Genomic DNA, 14,991 nt, shown 5'->3' with positions numbered 1-14,991 from the left:
CGTGGCCAAACTGACCCCCAAGTCCCTTGAATACAATTGTCATAATGGTGGTGACAGATACAGTCACTGGCCTTGTGAAATCCTGCGCTTCACGATACTAGCAGCCTCAAACTCAGCATTGCTTGGGAATTTGAAGAAACCAACAAAATCAACCGGCAGGTAAGATCAGTGCAGTTTTTAAAGGTTCAGTCCAACATCTTGATTCAAAATGGCATCCGGTTGTATCCAATTGTAAAAAAATAATTTTCTTCTGCACCTTCTGAAGCTTCTTGAGACATTGGTTATTTTGCAATTGGTGCCCCCCAGCACAACATCCAACCACCCTGGCTCTTCTTTCTGGATAACTGATTGACACAATTTTGGGATGCTGAATCCCTCCTTTGCCCATCAATTCTCTCCTGAAGATCTGTCTCCACCTCTGTGGAAGAACTAAAAGTCCAGGTACCTAAGAGGAATTTAAACCCATTGAGTCAAAGCACAATACTTTAATGGACGAATTAATAAACATACCTTCTGCTTGGCGCTTTGCTTCAGGCCAATACGGGACTGGCTTCTGGACTGCGAAATAAGAGAGAAAGAGAAATATGATTTTGTTGAGGAGGGGAAATCGTGTTTTTTTAAACGTCACAATGCTTTCTTGCAGCATTGGTTCCTTTTGAGTTCTGGCAAAATAAAGTGCCTTCTTATAGTGATTAAGGGTGGTATTCAGATACATTTTAACTTCAGGGGATCTACGCTGAGTAAAACATAGTCGAATACCACCCTATAGCTTCCGTTCTAACCCACTTACCTGGAAGTAAGCCTCATTGAAGAAGAAGAAGAAGAAGAAGAAGAAGAAGAAGAAGAAGAAGAAGAAGAAGAGGAGGAGGAGGAGTTTGGATTTGATATCCCGCTTTTCACTACCCGAAGGAGTCTCAAAGCGGCTAACATTCTCCTTTCCCTTCCTCACCCACAACAAACACTCTGTGAGGTGAGTGGGGCTGAGAGACTTCAAAGAAGTGTGACTAGCCCAAGGTCACCCAGTAGCTGCATGTGGAGGAATGGAGACTCGAACCCAGTTCCCCAGATTACGAGTATACCACTCTTAACCACTACACCACACTGGCTCATTGCCTTCTGAATAGACATGGTTACGATGACACTGTAAACCGTAGCTTAGCATTACGTACAAAGTGGGCCTCGTGCAACCTTAAGAGGTTCCCTCAAAGGCACTGACCCCAGTTTAAGATCAGTTTCTCGGCATCTGGGTTATTTGCTTTCCTCTGCTTGCTCAGCCTTCTTGCTCCTGCTCTCTGTGCAATAATTTATGTGCACAAACACACCAGCCCTCACTTTGCTTAGAGGTGCTTGACAGTCTGCTGAGCTTTAAGATAGTATCCCATTAACCAAGATAAATTTTAAGGTTGCCGCAAAGTGTTTGTAGATGTAACAAATGTTAAGGAAACCAACATCGGACCAATAAATAAATGAAGAGACTGCTTCGCACTGGATGCATTTTTATTTGCTGAAGAATTGAACTGACACCCAGCAGAAAGGAAAGTATTTGAACAAGTTCCGAAGGGTATTTACTTATTTATTACATTTATAGCTCACCATTCCTCCAAGGAGCTCAAGGTGCCCATGGTTCTCCTCCTCCCCATTTGTAGCCTCACAACAACCCTGTAAGGTAGGTGAGCATACCCTCCAAACTGTCCATTTTTAGCAGGACATCCCAGATTGACAGAAGCTGCCCCGGCTTCTGACCCCAATCCGATATGTCCAATTTTGACTCCTGTGTGCTCTGGCCACACCAGCTGGCTTCTGGAAGTACGACTGGGCCAATGCCACTGCCAGAGGAGGCGGAGGCCACGCCGGTTGACACAGCATCTCCCAATGCCACACAGGCCACTGCAGCCTTCTGCTAGGCCTTGCAGCATCTCTCAAGGTTGTGCAAAGCGGTGCAACCTTCCTCTAGCCTATGCCGGGCAGCACAGTGTCTTCTGAGGCTGAGGAAGAGGTCAGCAGGCAAAGATAGGAGGAAGGAGGGGTGAATGGACGGACAGGTGAACGATGGGGTCAGTGGGATGGAGGGGTGCCCCAAGCTGCCCTCCCAAAATGTTGAGGGGGGTATGGGTTAGGCTGAGAGGCAGTGACTGCTCCAAAGGTCAACCAGGGAGCTTCAAGGCCAAGTTGGTATTTTAAATTTGGTTTCCCAGGCCCTAGTCTAACATTCTAACCACCACGACCTACTGGCTTTAGTGGTGCTCCATCACACTTTATTACTAGGGTGCCATATGCCAGCTTACCAGTTCTCAAGCCTTATTAGACAATAACATGCTCAATAAACTTAGATCTGAAAGCTAAATAAGATCTATGCGCAAACAACGATCCCATGGGAGTGCAGGGTGTTGCCCTGGGCGTTCACCTTCCTGTGAATCTCAGCCTTCCTTTTAACTGGTATCATTTCCGAAAAAGCAAACTCAAAGGTCCTGTTTTTCATTCTGCTACCTAGCAACCTAAATTTCACTGCCAGGACCACACAGCTAAATTCCTCCATGCCACGTGCCATGACCAGTGACTCGTCCTCAGCTCTGCTGTATTTTAGAGCTGTATTTTATTACTGAGTCAGACCACTGGTCCATCCATTTCTATATTGCAAACACAGACAGGCAGCGGGTTCCCCTTCTCCATCTACCCTTGCCTCTCTCCTATTTAAAAAGAAGCCAACATGAAACAGTGATAATGCCCTTAATGTACACAACCTTGGTCAGCGCACAAACCACTTGTGTGTGTTGGTCCACCAGTTAAATACCAGTGTCCTGGCCCAAGAATTGGGATCCCATGGTTCTCCAGATGTCCTGGGCCACAACTCCCATCATCCTTGGCCACTGGCCATGCCAGTTGAGGCTGATGGGATTTGGAGTTCAACATCTGGATGGTCCAAGGTTCTTCAACCTTGTCCTAGATAATCAAACAGAATTATCAGCTGCCAGCTGTGTGTGCTAGCAGAGGAGATTGCTGCCTGGGTTGTGTGTGACCCATTCAATCCAGCAAAAGGGCCTGCCTATCCATTAATCTCACCTCTCCCCATTCTTTCCCCTGTGGCCTCCTCTCAATCCCACTTCATGAACTGGAAAACATCTGGCAGAGTTAACAAGATGAGCATCAGCAAACCCTAATGAATTTCTATAGCACGTCTAGGGGAAAGGCTGGGACTGAACTAATGAGTTGTCATTTCAATTATTTAAAACACATTAAAACTTTAAGTAAGGAAGAAAAGGAGAGATAGGATTGCTCTTGGCAGTACTTCCTGGTAAAGCCGCCACAGACGGATAGGAAAGATTTGTAATAAGTTGAGCCCCTTTGCTTTACCTCCACCCACTTTTCGATCCAGTCTCACCCACTGTTAGGTTGCCATAACAGACTACACCTGAGGAATGTTGCCCTTAATGGGTGAAAAGGTTCCCAACCCTTGTTTAAATCGACCACTGTTCCTCGAGTTTGGATGTCACAGGAAACTGTGGTTTGTTTAAAAGGGAAGGTTTAAAACAGGCTTCCTCAAACTCGGCCCTCCGGATGTTTTTTGGCCTACAACTCCCATGATAACTAGCTAGCAGGACCAGTGGTCAGGGATGATGGGAATTGTAGTCTCAAAACATCTGGAGGGCCAAGTTTGAGGCAGCCTGGTTTAAGAGTTTATCTCCTCCTTTCAAGTGTGAAATAGGGGGAGAAGGGAAGCAGTGGCGGAGGAAGCTGCTCAGGTGCCTGGGGCAGTGCACCCAGGGGTGGGGCGTGGTGCCCATAGGGGTGGGGCGAGGGGAAGGTGAGCTGCCCATAGGGGCAGGATGCACAACGGGGCCTCCAGAGTCTGCCTGCCTCCTCCCACTCAGCTGCCCTACAGCTGTTGTAGAGGCAGTGGGTAGACCGTTTGGGCAGGGCAGAACCTGTGCATGCCCAGGCCACCGTGTCTCTCCCAGGAGAAACATGTGGCTCGGGCGCGCTGCATGCCCCACGGTGAGTGCCACCTGGCATTTTGTCACCCCCCTCAGCAGTGACACCCGGGGCGGCGCACAGCTACCACACACCCCTTCCTCTACTACTGAAGGGAAGGGGAGCATGCAATCCCAAGTCTCATGCAGGCTCATTTGCATACCAGCAAACCATGGTTTCTCATTACTGTATATCTCAACTGAGCCAGAGCAACTAGCCTGACTCAGTCAGAGCAATGCAGAAGTGAGATTTGAATCAGGGGACTTCTTGCTCCACAGCTTGCTTTCTTAGCCATTACTCGATGCTGGCTCAGTGCGTTGATAGGATTCTGTGACAAAAATTAAGTGGCTCACTGATGAAGTGTTCCTCGGAGCTGACATTTCCAAAGGGTCCAAAGGTTTCAACGGGCAGCGGCATAGGTTTTATCAATGAAAAATAATGATTGTTGGTTCCCCTGTAACACTCGGAGCATTTATCACATTATGAAAGCCCGCAGGTCCTTTCGAATTAACATCCCAAAGTGCAAGGGTGTCTAATGGGTATTGATGGCACTTTAATTAGTTTCCCAATAAAGTGCATATGCTCCTGTCACCTCTGGGTCAGTGGTGAAAATATCAAGAGACAAGAAAGTGGGTGGGGGAGGTGAGAATTTGAGTTGTGTTGGGCATCAGTCATGGGACCAAGGACTAATCTGGATGAGCCCTCACTGGTAGCTCAGTGATCCTTTCCCTGGTTTCTACAGGTAAGATCCCTGCCTGAAGCCCCAGAAAGTGCCTTTCCATCACTGTGGACAAAGGAACCTATGGACTGTGGGCCTAATCCAGCCCACCAGGCCATTTTGGGCAAACCACACCCACCTTTCCCTGGCTTTATCAGGGGTAGGGTTTGGGAAACTTCAGGTGCAGCTAAAAGAAGAATTTCTCTGACGAGGACTCTAAAGGAAAATTCACAAACTGCCGCATAAATGTTAAGAACTGAGCATAAAGAATGGGGGGAAAATGAGTGACAGAGAGAGATCACAATTGACAGATTCGCCCATCCCTGCTTTCCATCTGCTAGGTAAAGTGATTTAAGCACATCTTGCCAATTGAAAATAAGCCACTTTGACCATTCACAATTAGGTTAACGTAATGCTAAATTTCTGCCGTAATCTCATCCAGTTAGCTGCACCAGATGATCCTATTTCCCAGTCTGGCAGCTGAACAAACCAGTTGGAACCATTCCATGCTGGAAAGAGATTGCCTTTGCTGCCTCATGGTGATCATGACCTGCTCAGAAATATCCCAGCAAAAATGGGTTTTCACTGTTATGTGAACATAGAGAATAACAGGTGAATATTGCAAGTAAAAAAGTAAAGGTAAAGAACCTCTGGATGGTAAAGTCCCCTCAAAGGTGACTATGGGGGTGCGGTGCTCATCTCACTTTCAGGTCAAGGGAGCTGGCGTTTGCCACAGACAGCTTTCCGGGTCATGTGGCCAGCATGCCGAAACTGCTTCTGGTGCAACGGGACACCATGGCAGAAACCAGAGCACACAGAAACACTGTTTACCTTCCTGCCACAGTGGTACCTATTTATCTACTTGCACTGGCCTGCTTTCAAACTGCTAGGTTGGCAGGAGTTGGGATAGAGCAACGGGAGCTCACCCCGTCGTGGAGATTTGAACCGCCAACCTTCTGGTCGACAAGCCCAGGTTGCTCAGTGGTTTAAACCACAGCACCAAGCGCGTCCCATCGCAATATTGCAAGTGCACTGCAATGATACATGGTTCCGTGGGTGGAGGGAGGTTTTTCAGCATTTCGTAATGGGCAGCCTTCCCAGGACTGTTTGCCTGTGGTGGGTGGGACAACCAACTGTGGATCTTAACCTTTGTTCAGTAGGCTATATTCCAGAGGTTTCTCGCTGCATACACAGAGCCTACATCATTCCCTCCAAGCAAGTAAGAGCATTATCAGAGTTCAATAACACTTTCCAGCCATGCAAAAGCATATGAGGAGGGTGCAAAGCAGGGCTTGGTGGGAAGGGGTGTGGATTCAGGAATGTCGCACAGCGGTAAATTAATCAAGCAGAGTCTTCTTCATAAACAGAATAAAAGTTTTACTGAAGAAAATAAACTTGTTCAGAAACAGCATAGTTAAAGAGCATACGCAGAGTGCTCACAGCAGCTATCTGGCTCTTCACAGAGGCACAGTCTTAGTTAGTGATTTACTAGAGTCCTCTGTCTGCAACAACACAACACACACATGGGCTGAGACACACAGGCACTGACACAGAGTGAGGCCCACACAGAGGCTGGCTACTTTTATAGGGAGAATGAGTCTTCACTCAAGATGAGTCATGAGGCTTGAATGATTGTGTAGGCCTTGTAGGCCTTATTGCTTCTGCTCTCAAAAACCTTTGTCTCATAACAAGGAGGGCCTTGAATTCTGGGAATGAAAAGCCTCCCTTTATATATCTGTGATTCCTGCATTGCACGGGGTTGGACTAGACAGCCCTTGGGTTCCCTTCCAACTTTACAATTCTATGATTTGCAGAGGGAACTGAGATTCAGCAGAGACTTCCACTGGTGGAAGTGGACAAGACATTTTATTTTATTGCCAGTCTTCACTTCCATACACACCATCCACACACACACAACCACACACACACAAAATTTTGACATTTTCTCTTAGCTCTAGCATGCACATCTATCCATATTTGATTTTATTTATTTATTTCAAAGCAAAAGGTCAACGGCGGTAGCAGGTAAGCAGCTGATTGATTCAAGCACTTCTGGGTCAAAGGCTCTGGCTGTCGAGTTGCAGCGGATGAGGAGGAAGCGAGGTAATAAATTGATTTGCAAAGAAACTGCTCAGGCAGCAAATGCAAGGCATCCCCTTCAGGGCAACAGCTCTCTGTGGCTACCTGTCGCTCAAGCCCAATGTTGGAGCAGGTGGAGAGCAGTGACCTATCTCTGGTGCGGCAATCAGCTTCTTAGGCCTGGTCTTCTAGATCAGTGGGGGTTTTAAAACTGTTTTCCAGGAGACTTTGGGATTCCTTGGCAGATTATGGTTGCTGTTGTGTATTGATTCAAGGGTTATAATATCTGTATTACTTTTATCTGTATTCACATTAGGGGAAAGTAACTGCCTTCCTGTTCCAGAAGGAACAGCTACTATTGGTTCATTCAAGTTGTTGCATTTGGATCCTCAGTCTTATTGTTTTCCACCAAAAGGCAGCTTTGTGATTGCTTGAGATTGTTCCCTCCAAAATGTATCCTTTCTAGCCAGTCTTTCTGTCCCTATAAATGTAGCATCCCTCTCCTCAGTTCCCCAGTCTTGTTTGTCTGAATAAAGAGTGTTACATGAAGAAGCTGTCTCCTGCCTGCTATGTCAGAGCTGAAATCACTTGCTGAATCACGACCCCCACGTTACAACAGTTGCAGACCCTCCTAATGTCCCTATTTTCCAAGGACAGTGCTGGATTTACAGAAGCCCTCCCGGTTTCTGGTTTGATCTCGGAATGTCCCACTTTCCCTTAGGATGTCCCTATTTTCATTGGAGAAAATAGGGACATCCTATTGTAATTTTCAGTTATATACATTTCAGTCGTTTCACAGTCATTTCAACATTTCAAAACTCGACTTCCTTCCTCCATTTTCTGCAGTTCGTTAATTTTTATATTTATTTCATGTAATAAATATTGGAGAGTTTGGAGTTATGTGACTCTCAAGCCAAGGAGATGAGTAACTATTCAACCTTCAGAAGACATCTGAAGACAACTCTGTATAGGGAACACTGGCGGAGGAAGCCGCTTCGCCACCCGGGGCGGCAAACCCAGGGGTGGAGTCACTCCGTAGCACGCATGCGCAACGCCGCTATGTATGACGCATGCGTAGCGACGCTGCGCATACACGCTACACCCCTCCCTGGCTTGCCTCCGCCCGCAGCCCAAGCAGCAAAGCGCGCACCGAGGTTTGCGAGCCCCACCACCAAGCATGGCTTTTTACCGGGTGGCCACGGGGCTCGGCTTGGGTGTCGGGGGGGGCGCCCAGAGTGTCACCCCTCCAGGGTGGAACCCGGGGCGCCCCGCCCCCTTCACACACCCCTTCCTAAGCAACTGATAAGGAAGGTTTTTAATGTGCAGTGTTTTATTCTGTTTTTATATATATTGCAAGCTGCCCAGAGTGGCTGGGGCAACCAGTCGGATGGGTGGGGTAATAATAATAATAATAATAATAATAATAATAATAATAATAATGGGTTTGTTTTTGTATTTTTGGTCATTTTCTTTTCTTCCTTTTCTCGGGGGGGGGGGGAATCCTCTTCTTCTTTTAACTCTATCTTCCCTTCTCTTTCTACTCTACTTTCACTGACATCTCTTAATTATTATCCCCATTTTCATTTTTTATTACCATTATTAAATATTTCAATACACCTTTTATATTATACTGCACACACACAAATACTGCTATTTTTTCTTCCTCCCCACTCCCTCCACACCTACAAATGTGTCCTCTTTTTTGCTCTTCTGAGTATGGTAACCCTAGACTACCCCCGCTGGTTCCCTGTGCATTCCTTAAATCTGTTCTAGGCAGATTTGCCCCCACCCTACAGAACAGATCTGAGGAGGGTGCAGGATGCATGCAGGGGGAGGACAGGGGGTGGAAGTCCCATTGCACAAGCGGAAATCCTTGCACTGATTGGATGCATGACCTAGATAGCCTCCGCTCTCCTCACAATTAGGCTGTGCATGGAGGCAACCGTGTGATGGAACAAAATATCAGCCCTATCAGAATTTGCAAAGTGCTTTAAAGCTGAAAACCCACCCATCATTACAATAACAAAGCTTTCTCATTTCATTTTTTTAAAAAGGCTTTTCTGTACATTTGTACAGAAGGCAGTCAAGTGAACCAGGGGGGTTTGTATTGAGCATAATGTCGCAGCTAAAGATCTAATTGTTCACCCCCTCATTCTTCTCTGTCAAGTCTGCGGCACTTTTAAAAAAAAAAGGAACAGAAAAGAATAAGAAAGGAAACAGCTTTGGTGCTAATTCTCTTTCAATTGTCTCTTTCAACACACAGGACAAACTTGGATCTTCTCCTTTCGCTTTCGAATGGATCTTGCCAACATTTGAGGAATTGCTATTACAAAACTAAATCTTGCTGTCTGAGCACAAACATCTGCCTGACCAATTAATCAACTGAAGGTTTAGTTGATTAATCTACTGCAATAGTCACCAACATGGTGCCCATGTGCACCACTGGGCCCTCCAGGACCTCCTATGGCACCTGCAAAAGATTTCAGTAAATACCCATTTCAGTGTTTTTGCTACATGGTAGCCATTTTATGATTGGCACCCACAACACTTTCTCAAAATTATAGCTGTGTCAACTGGCCCCAAGGGGTGGGCAGCCCCAGTCTATTACTTAAAGTTTGCTGTCTTAGAGCATAGGGTGCCTTGGGTAATGTATGATAGACAGCTGCCTTTTACTGAGACAGTCTACTGCACCATCTAGCTCAGCATTCTTTACACTGACTGCCAGTGGCTCTCCGGGATTTCAGATGGGATTCGTTTCCCAGCCCTACCTGGAGATGCCGGGGATTGAACCTGTTATGTATTGAAGTTCTCACCCTAGGCCACTAGGGGTGTGTGTGTATAGTTCATTCTGCTGCAGTTTTCACTCAGGTTCGCACATGCAAATGAGGGATTGAAAGTGACATTCAGGGATTGGGTAACTAACAGAAAGTTGTTACTGTTGCTTGTAGCTGAGTTCTATATAAGCAGGCTGCTGAGCCCTTCAGTTAAGTCCTGTTCCAGCCTGAGAATAAACAGAGCTGCTTGGAGAATCACTGTGTCATCTGCTATGTCCATCCACTATTTAATAGAACCTGAGACCTTCTGCACGCAAAAGCAGGTGCTCTACCACAGAGCTACAATCCTTCTGCAAATGATGCAGATGTAGGACAAAGTGAAGAAGTGTTAGGGCAGGTGTCAGGAACAGGTCAGCAATAGCTCACACGGTGCCACATAAGTTAACTCTATTCAGCGTTTGGGGGGGCAGGGGTACGCATACCCCTAAACATTTTGTGAATCTAACAGGAGAAGAAACTAAAAAAAAAAAAAAATTAAAAAATTAGTTTCTTCTCTAGCACGGTGAATCATCAGTTCCGTTGCTACCCCCGATGGCGGCTTCCTTTCCTTTCCCGGTGTTTCCTGAGTCTGACGGAAGCGAGCGTTTAATGTGTGAAACAGTGTGGAATGTGGATGTGTGGTGTTTTACTGATGAAAGTTCGGCCTCATTGAGGGGCAGTATTTATTTTTCCCGATTTGAACTATAAAATGGTGATTTTCTGGAGTCAAAATGAGAGTACCCCTAAACATTTTTTTAGAAAAAAAAACACTGACTCTGTTTATTAAAACCAAAATGGCTCAGGAGGCCGGGCCTAGTGAGCACAGCAACACTTCCCAGTAGATCTTGCCCCGATGAGGCAGTTGCAAGGACTGAAGGTCCCTGCCTTCCCACAGCCCTCTAAGTCTGCTCCTCCCTGGGTTCCTTCCCAAGCAATCTGAGGCTCCTTCATCTTGCCTGCCTTTGCTCCACTCTTTTCATACCTCTTCGGGTTCTGGGAGACCAGAGAGGAGGGGAGCTGTGTGTTGCAGGAGGAGGAGACATCCTAGCTTCCTCACCAACCTGTCTCATCTCTGGCTCTTGGCTCCCCTCCTCTTCAGCCTCCGCTTCTGGTTCTGGTTCTGGTTTTGGACTGCTCTCTGCCACAGACTCTTCCTGCTCACTAAACCCTGTTTCCTCTTCAGCTTCCAATACCTCCTCCTCCCAGTCTGCTCCCTGTTCTCCCTCTGACGACTCATCTTCATCCCACCACCAACCCCCTGCCTCTGAGCCTTCTTCCCTTGGGGTTCCCCAGCTGGTGCCTCCAGCCAGTCCATGACAAGTTCCTGCCAAAAGAGAGCAGAAAGGAGAGCTGGGTGGATTTCTTCAACTCTTCACATTTCAGGAAAAGCAATCTGGGTTGTTGCTCCGGCTCACCACAGGGAACCAAATTGCTCTGCCTGCCACTTCAGTGCACATTACAAATCAAAAGCTAGGGACTTCCACTCTCCCTTTGGATAAAGCAGGCTAATGTGTGTTCATGTTTTTAAAAATGTATTAAACATTAAGAATCAAAGTAGAGGATTAGAGCTACTGGGAAGTTCACTGTAAGGTCAGGATAACACAGGCTGTCAAGACGGAGCAGCAACAAAAATATTGAAATGCCTCTAATATATGCAGAGAGGGTTTGATGCCAAGAGAGCCATGAAGTTTTTTTAGGTTCATGCAACAGCGGGAGAACCTGTGCAGATGGTGGTAGGCAGAAGGGGAAGAAGTCAGATAATTCCTTCCAGAAGAGGGAAATTGGCACATCGCACCTACGGCTCTGGGATAGGTTGTGATGCTGTGAAGGAATTGCCTTTGTGGGGACAAAGAAGAGGAAAACTGACTTGAGGAGGAGAGAAAGGAGGGTGCTTTGGATATTCCAGTTGCTGAATCTGCACTCCTTAGGATAGAGTTCCCGGCATCCTTGTCTACAGGAGAGTTCTGGAGCCTATTTTGGTAGGCAATCCTAAGCATGTTTGCAGGGACAACGGCCCCAGCTTCCTTATGGCAGTGGAGGAAAGCGCATAGCTCAGTGGTAGAACATCTGCTTTGCATGCAGAAAACCCCCTGGCATCTCCATGTTGGCCTGAAATCCTGGACAGTCACTTGCAGTCGGTGCTACTTTTCCAGAGAAAGAGGTGCCAAAACTCACAATGAACACCTCCCTCGTTTTCTTAGAATGGCAATGGTGCCCACCTGAGAGGTGCCAGAACTCAGTTCCAGTGAGTTCAGGCTGGGAGGGAGGGGAAGCCCTGAATATTTCTATGGTAGTTCTGGGGGGGGGGGGGGACATAGGCCACAGTGAAGCATTTTGAAGGCAACTGATTTCATGGAATAGTTGCACAGTTCTTCAGTTCCTCGCCTTGAACTTAATAAGGTTTAACAGTGCTTAACTTTGATGGAATTGTGCCCACAGTTAAGATCAGGCTGCCAGCTTCCCAAGGGGAGCCAGGAAGAATGGATTGCTTGACTCCAGGTTTCCTGTGGCCAGAAGCTTATTAATTCAGCATCTCTCTCTCTCTTTTTAATAAAACATCTTGCTAAGCCTCTGAATGCCAGGTGCCCAGGGAGAGGTGCCGCGAAGATTGCAGAGGAATCTGCGAAGCACTTCTCAGAGAGGCAACCACACAACCTGCCACAATGGCTTGGGCAGCCAAAATCTATTCCACCAGCAGTGTGACACTTCATTTCAATAAAACCTTCAGGTGCACAAATTATAGTGTTTGAAAAGCCCGGCAGATTGATGCATCTGAATCGTTTATGGTTACAAAACACCAAGACAAAATCACCCTGTGCAATTTAAAAGCCCCATGCTTGACTCCTGTAAGCATGCCTTCATTCCCCACAATGCCCTTCACCCAAGCTGCTCACGATGGGGTGCAAATGTAAGGGCAAAATGGGATAATCCCCTGATATGTCCCACTTTTCCTTAGGACGTCCCTATTTTCATTGGAGAAATGCTGGCAGGTATTGAGTTATCCAACCCCCGATTTATTATGTTTTTATATATGTTGGAAGCCGCCCAGTAAAATTATTACTGTTGTTGTTGTTGTTGTTCAATGGGATGTACCTATTTTCATCGGAGAATGTTGCAGGGTATGCAATACACAGACATTCCCATTTTCAGTATGAATTAAACCAATTATACTTAACAACACCTGGAAAGCAATGGCCCAAGAGGTTTTCCATTTTTCCCGTGCTTTCCAGGTATGGATCCAAGTGGTTTTGCCTTTGCACCACGATTTTTCCTGGGAAAACCTGCTCTTTACTGCTGAATCAGAAAAATCCACAGAAAAACTTGATTGACATTTGCTCCGATTCAGCAGTATAGAGGGGTTTTTTTATGGGGGGGGAAGCAGCAGGGCAAGCGGATGTTTGAATGAGCCCTTAAAAACTTTAGAGAAGCATTTATTTTATTTTATTTAAAAAACCAATCTAATGATGCCAACTTTGAAAAGAGTAGGAGTAAAAAAGCAGTCGTGTTGCCTCTTATTAAAACTGGCACAGAGAATCATTTTTTTGTCACCTATGATTCCCTTTTTAAATAATACATGGCAGCCTTGCACCGAGCCATCAAAACGCAGCCAACTTTTGAGTTCTATCAGGATTTCTCTTCTTGTGCTTGATTGCGGAGCCGTTTATTAACATTTCAGTCCTTTGTCAGGGCTTGTCCTTTAATATACCGAGCTATCAACTTGTCCAGTCAGATAGGAGAGAGAGAGACTAAAAAACAATTCAGGTTCAATAACGGGCAGCATTTCAAAGACTGGATGCAATTTATTTCCTGCACGGATGTCCCGACCAATTCCTCCTGCCCTTTTCCCTTGACCTGCAATGTGCTTCCCTCCCATCTCATTTATCCAAGACTGTGACAGTATTTCATTTCCAACCATGGGTGAAAAGCAAAAAAAAAAAAAAAAAAAAAGTATGCCAGCGGACATTGCGCCAATTATGTCTCTATCTCCATTCCAAGAACCTCCAGGTTATGTTATCAAAATTTATCAGGAGCAGATTTATAGGAGATATTTTCTTTCCCCCACTTTCCCCCCATGCTGTCAATGAATCAACTTGACATCCAGTCTTGTCTCAGAGTCTGGCATGCTGTTAGCACAAAAGTGGGGGGGGGGCAACAGTGAGAACTTGCAAACACCATGTTGAACATCTCAATACATTGCGAGACACCCAAAAGTTTGTCCAGCTGCAATGGCTGGACGTGCCTGAACTAAACACAGTGCGGAGCCCTGCACCCTTTAATGATATTGCCTAGCTGGGATGGATGGGTGAAGAGATGTGTTTATGTGGGGTATGTTTATAGAAATTTCTGACTTCGTGTGCCCTGGAACATAGCCTGCTGTACTAAGGGCTTTAACCCCTTTCAGCATGATCCTCTGCCGGCTTCCATAAGAAATCTTAAGCATCTCCCTACAAAGTCCCTGCTCTCTGCTTATGACCTGCCTGGCTTCATTCTGCTCCTTAAATTTAAGAGAAATGGTAAGCATTTATACAGAGAACATGCCTGAGCTTTCTTCACAGGCGTTACCAAAGTATTCTCACAATTATTGTTGTTGTTCAGTCGTTCAGTCGTGTCCGACTCTTCGTGACCCCATGGACCAGAGCACGCCAGGCACGCCTATCCTTCACTGCCTCCCGCAGTTTGGCCAAACTCATGTTAGTAGCTTCGAGAACACTGTCCAACCATCTCATCCTCTGTCGTCCCCTTCTCCTTGTGCCCTCCATCTTTCCCAACATCAGGATCTTTCCCAGGGAGTCTTCTCTTCTCATGAGGTGGCCAAAGTACTGGAGCCTCAACTTCAGGATCTGTCCTTCTAGTGAGCACTCAGGGCCGATTTCCTTGAGAATGGATAGGTTTGATCTTCTTGCAGTCCATGGGACTCTGAAGAGTCTCCTCCGGCACCATAATTCAAAAGCATCAATTCTTCAGCGATCAGCCTTCTTGATGGTCCAGCTCTCACTTCTGTACATTACTACTGAAAATCATAGCAATGTCTAAAGAAGGCCAGTGTTATCCCCCTTTTGAGGATTGGTGGCTGAGGGCTTAGCCACATGCTAAGCCCATCATTCAAGACCGTGACTTCCCGGCTCACCACTCACATACTCTGAGCTGCGTTGCTTCCACCAGATTTCATTCCAAGGGGAGGGGTTTGGCAAAATTAGGAAGCCCAGAGCTCATGAGACTCCGTGTTTTATTCATAACATTTGTGCGCCTGTACTTATCAAACATTGCTGGAATAAACAGGCATTAATTAAATAGCCAAAGAGCTCACAAACTGAGCAAACATCAATTAAGGGATTCCATCAAAAGCCTAATTAGAGAGCTCATTAAAAAAAATTGATCCCCTAAAGGAACTCCACCCTCAAACAAATTTCT

The 14,991-nt window shown here is 46.2% G+C and overlaps 1 protein-coding gene across 1 annotated transcript in view; it reads right to left on the bottom strand.

The window, feature by feature from the left end:
* The window catches only part of LOC117053220 (ras-GEF domain-containing family member 1B), a 231,920-nt gene that overhangs the window by 201,445 nt on the left and 15,484 nt on the right, over positions 1 to 14,991 (bottom strand). The window contains exon 2 of the mRNA XM_033160805.1: positions 511 to 558. Within this exon, the coding sequence (XP_033016696.1) occupies positions 511 to 558 (48 nt within the window). The remainder of the gene's footprint in view (positions 1 to 510; positions 559 to 14,991) is intronic.

Source organism: Lacerta agilis, chromosome 9 (assembly GCF_009819535.1).
Source record: "Lacerta agilis isolate rLacAgi1 chromosome 9, rLacAgi1.pri, whole genome shotgun sequence".
Lineage (NCBI taxonomy): Eukaryota > Metazoa > Chordata > Lepidosauria > Squamata > Lacertidae > Lacerta > Lacerta agilis.
Note: the sequence above shows the minus strand (reverse complement) of the source record. Positions and strands in the feature narration are given on the sequence as shown.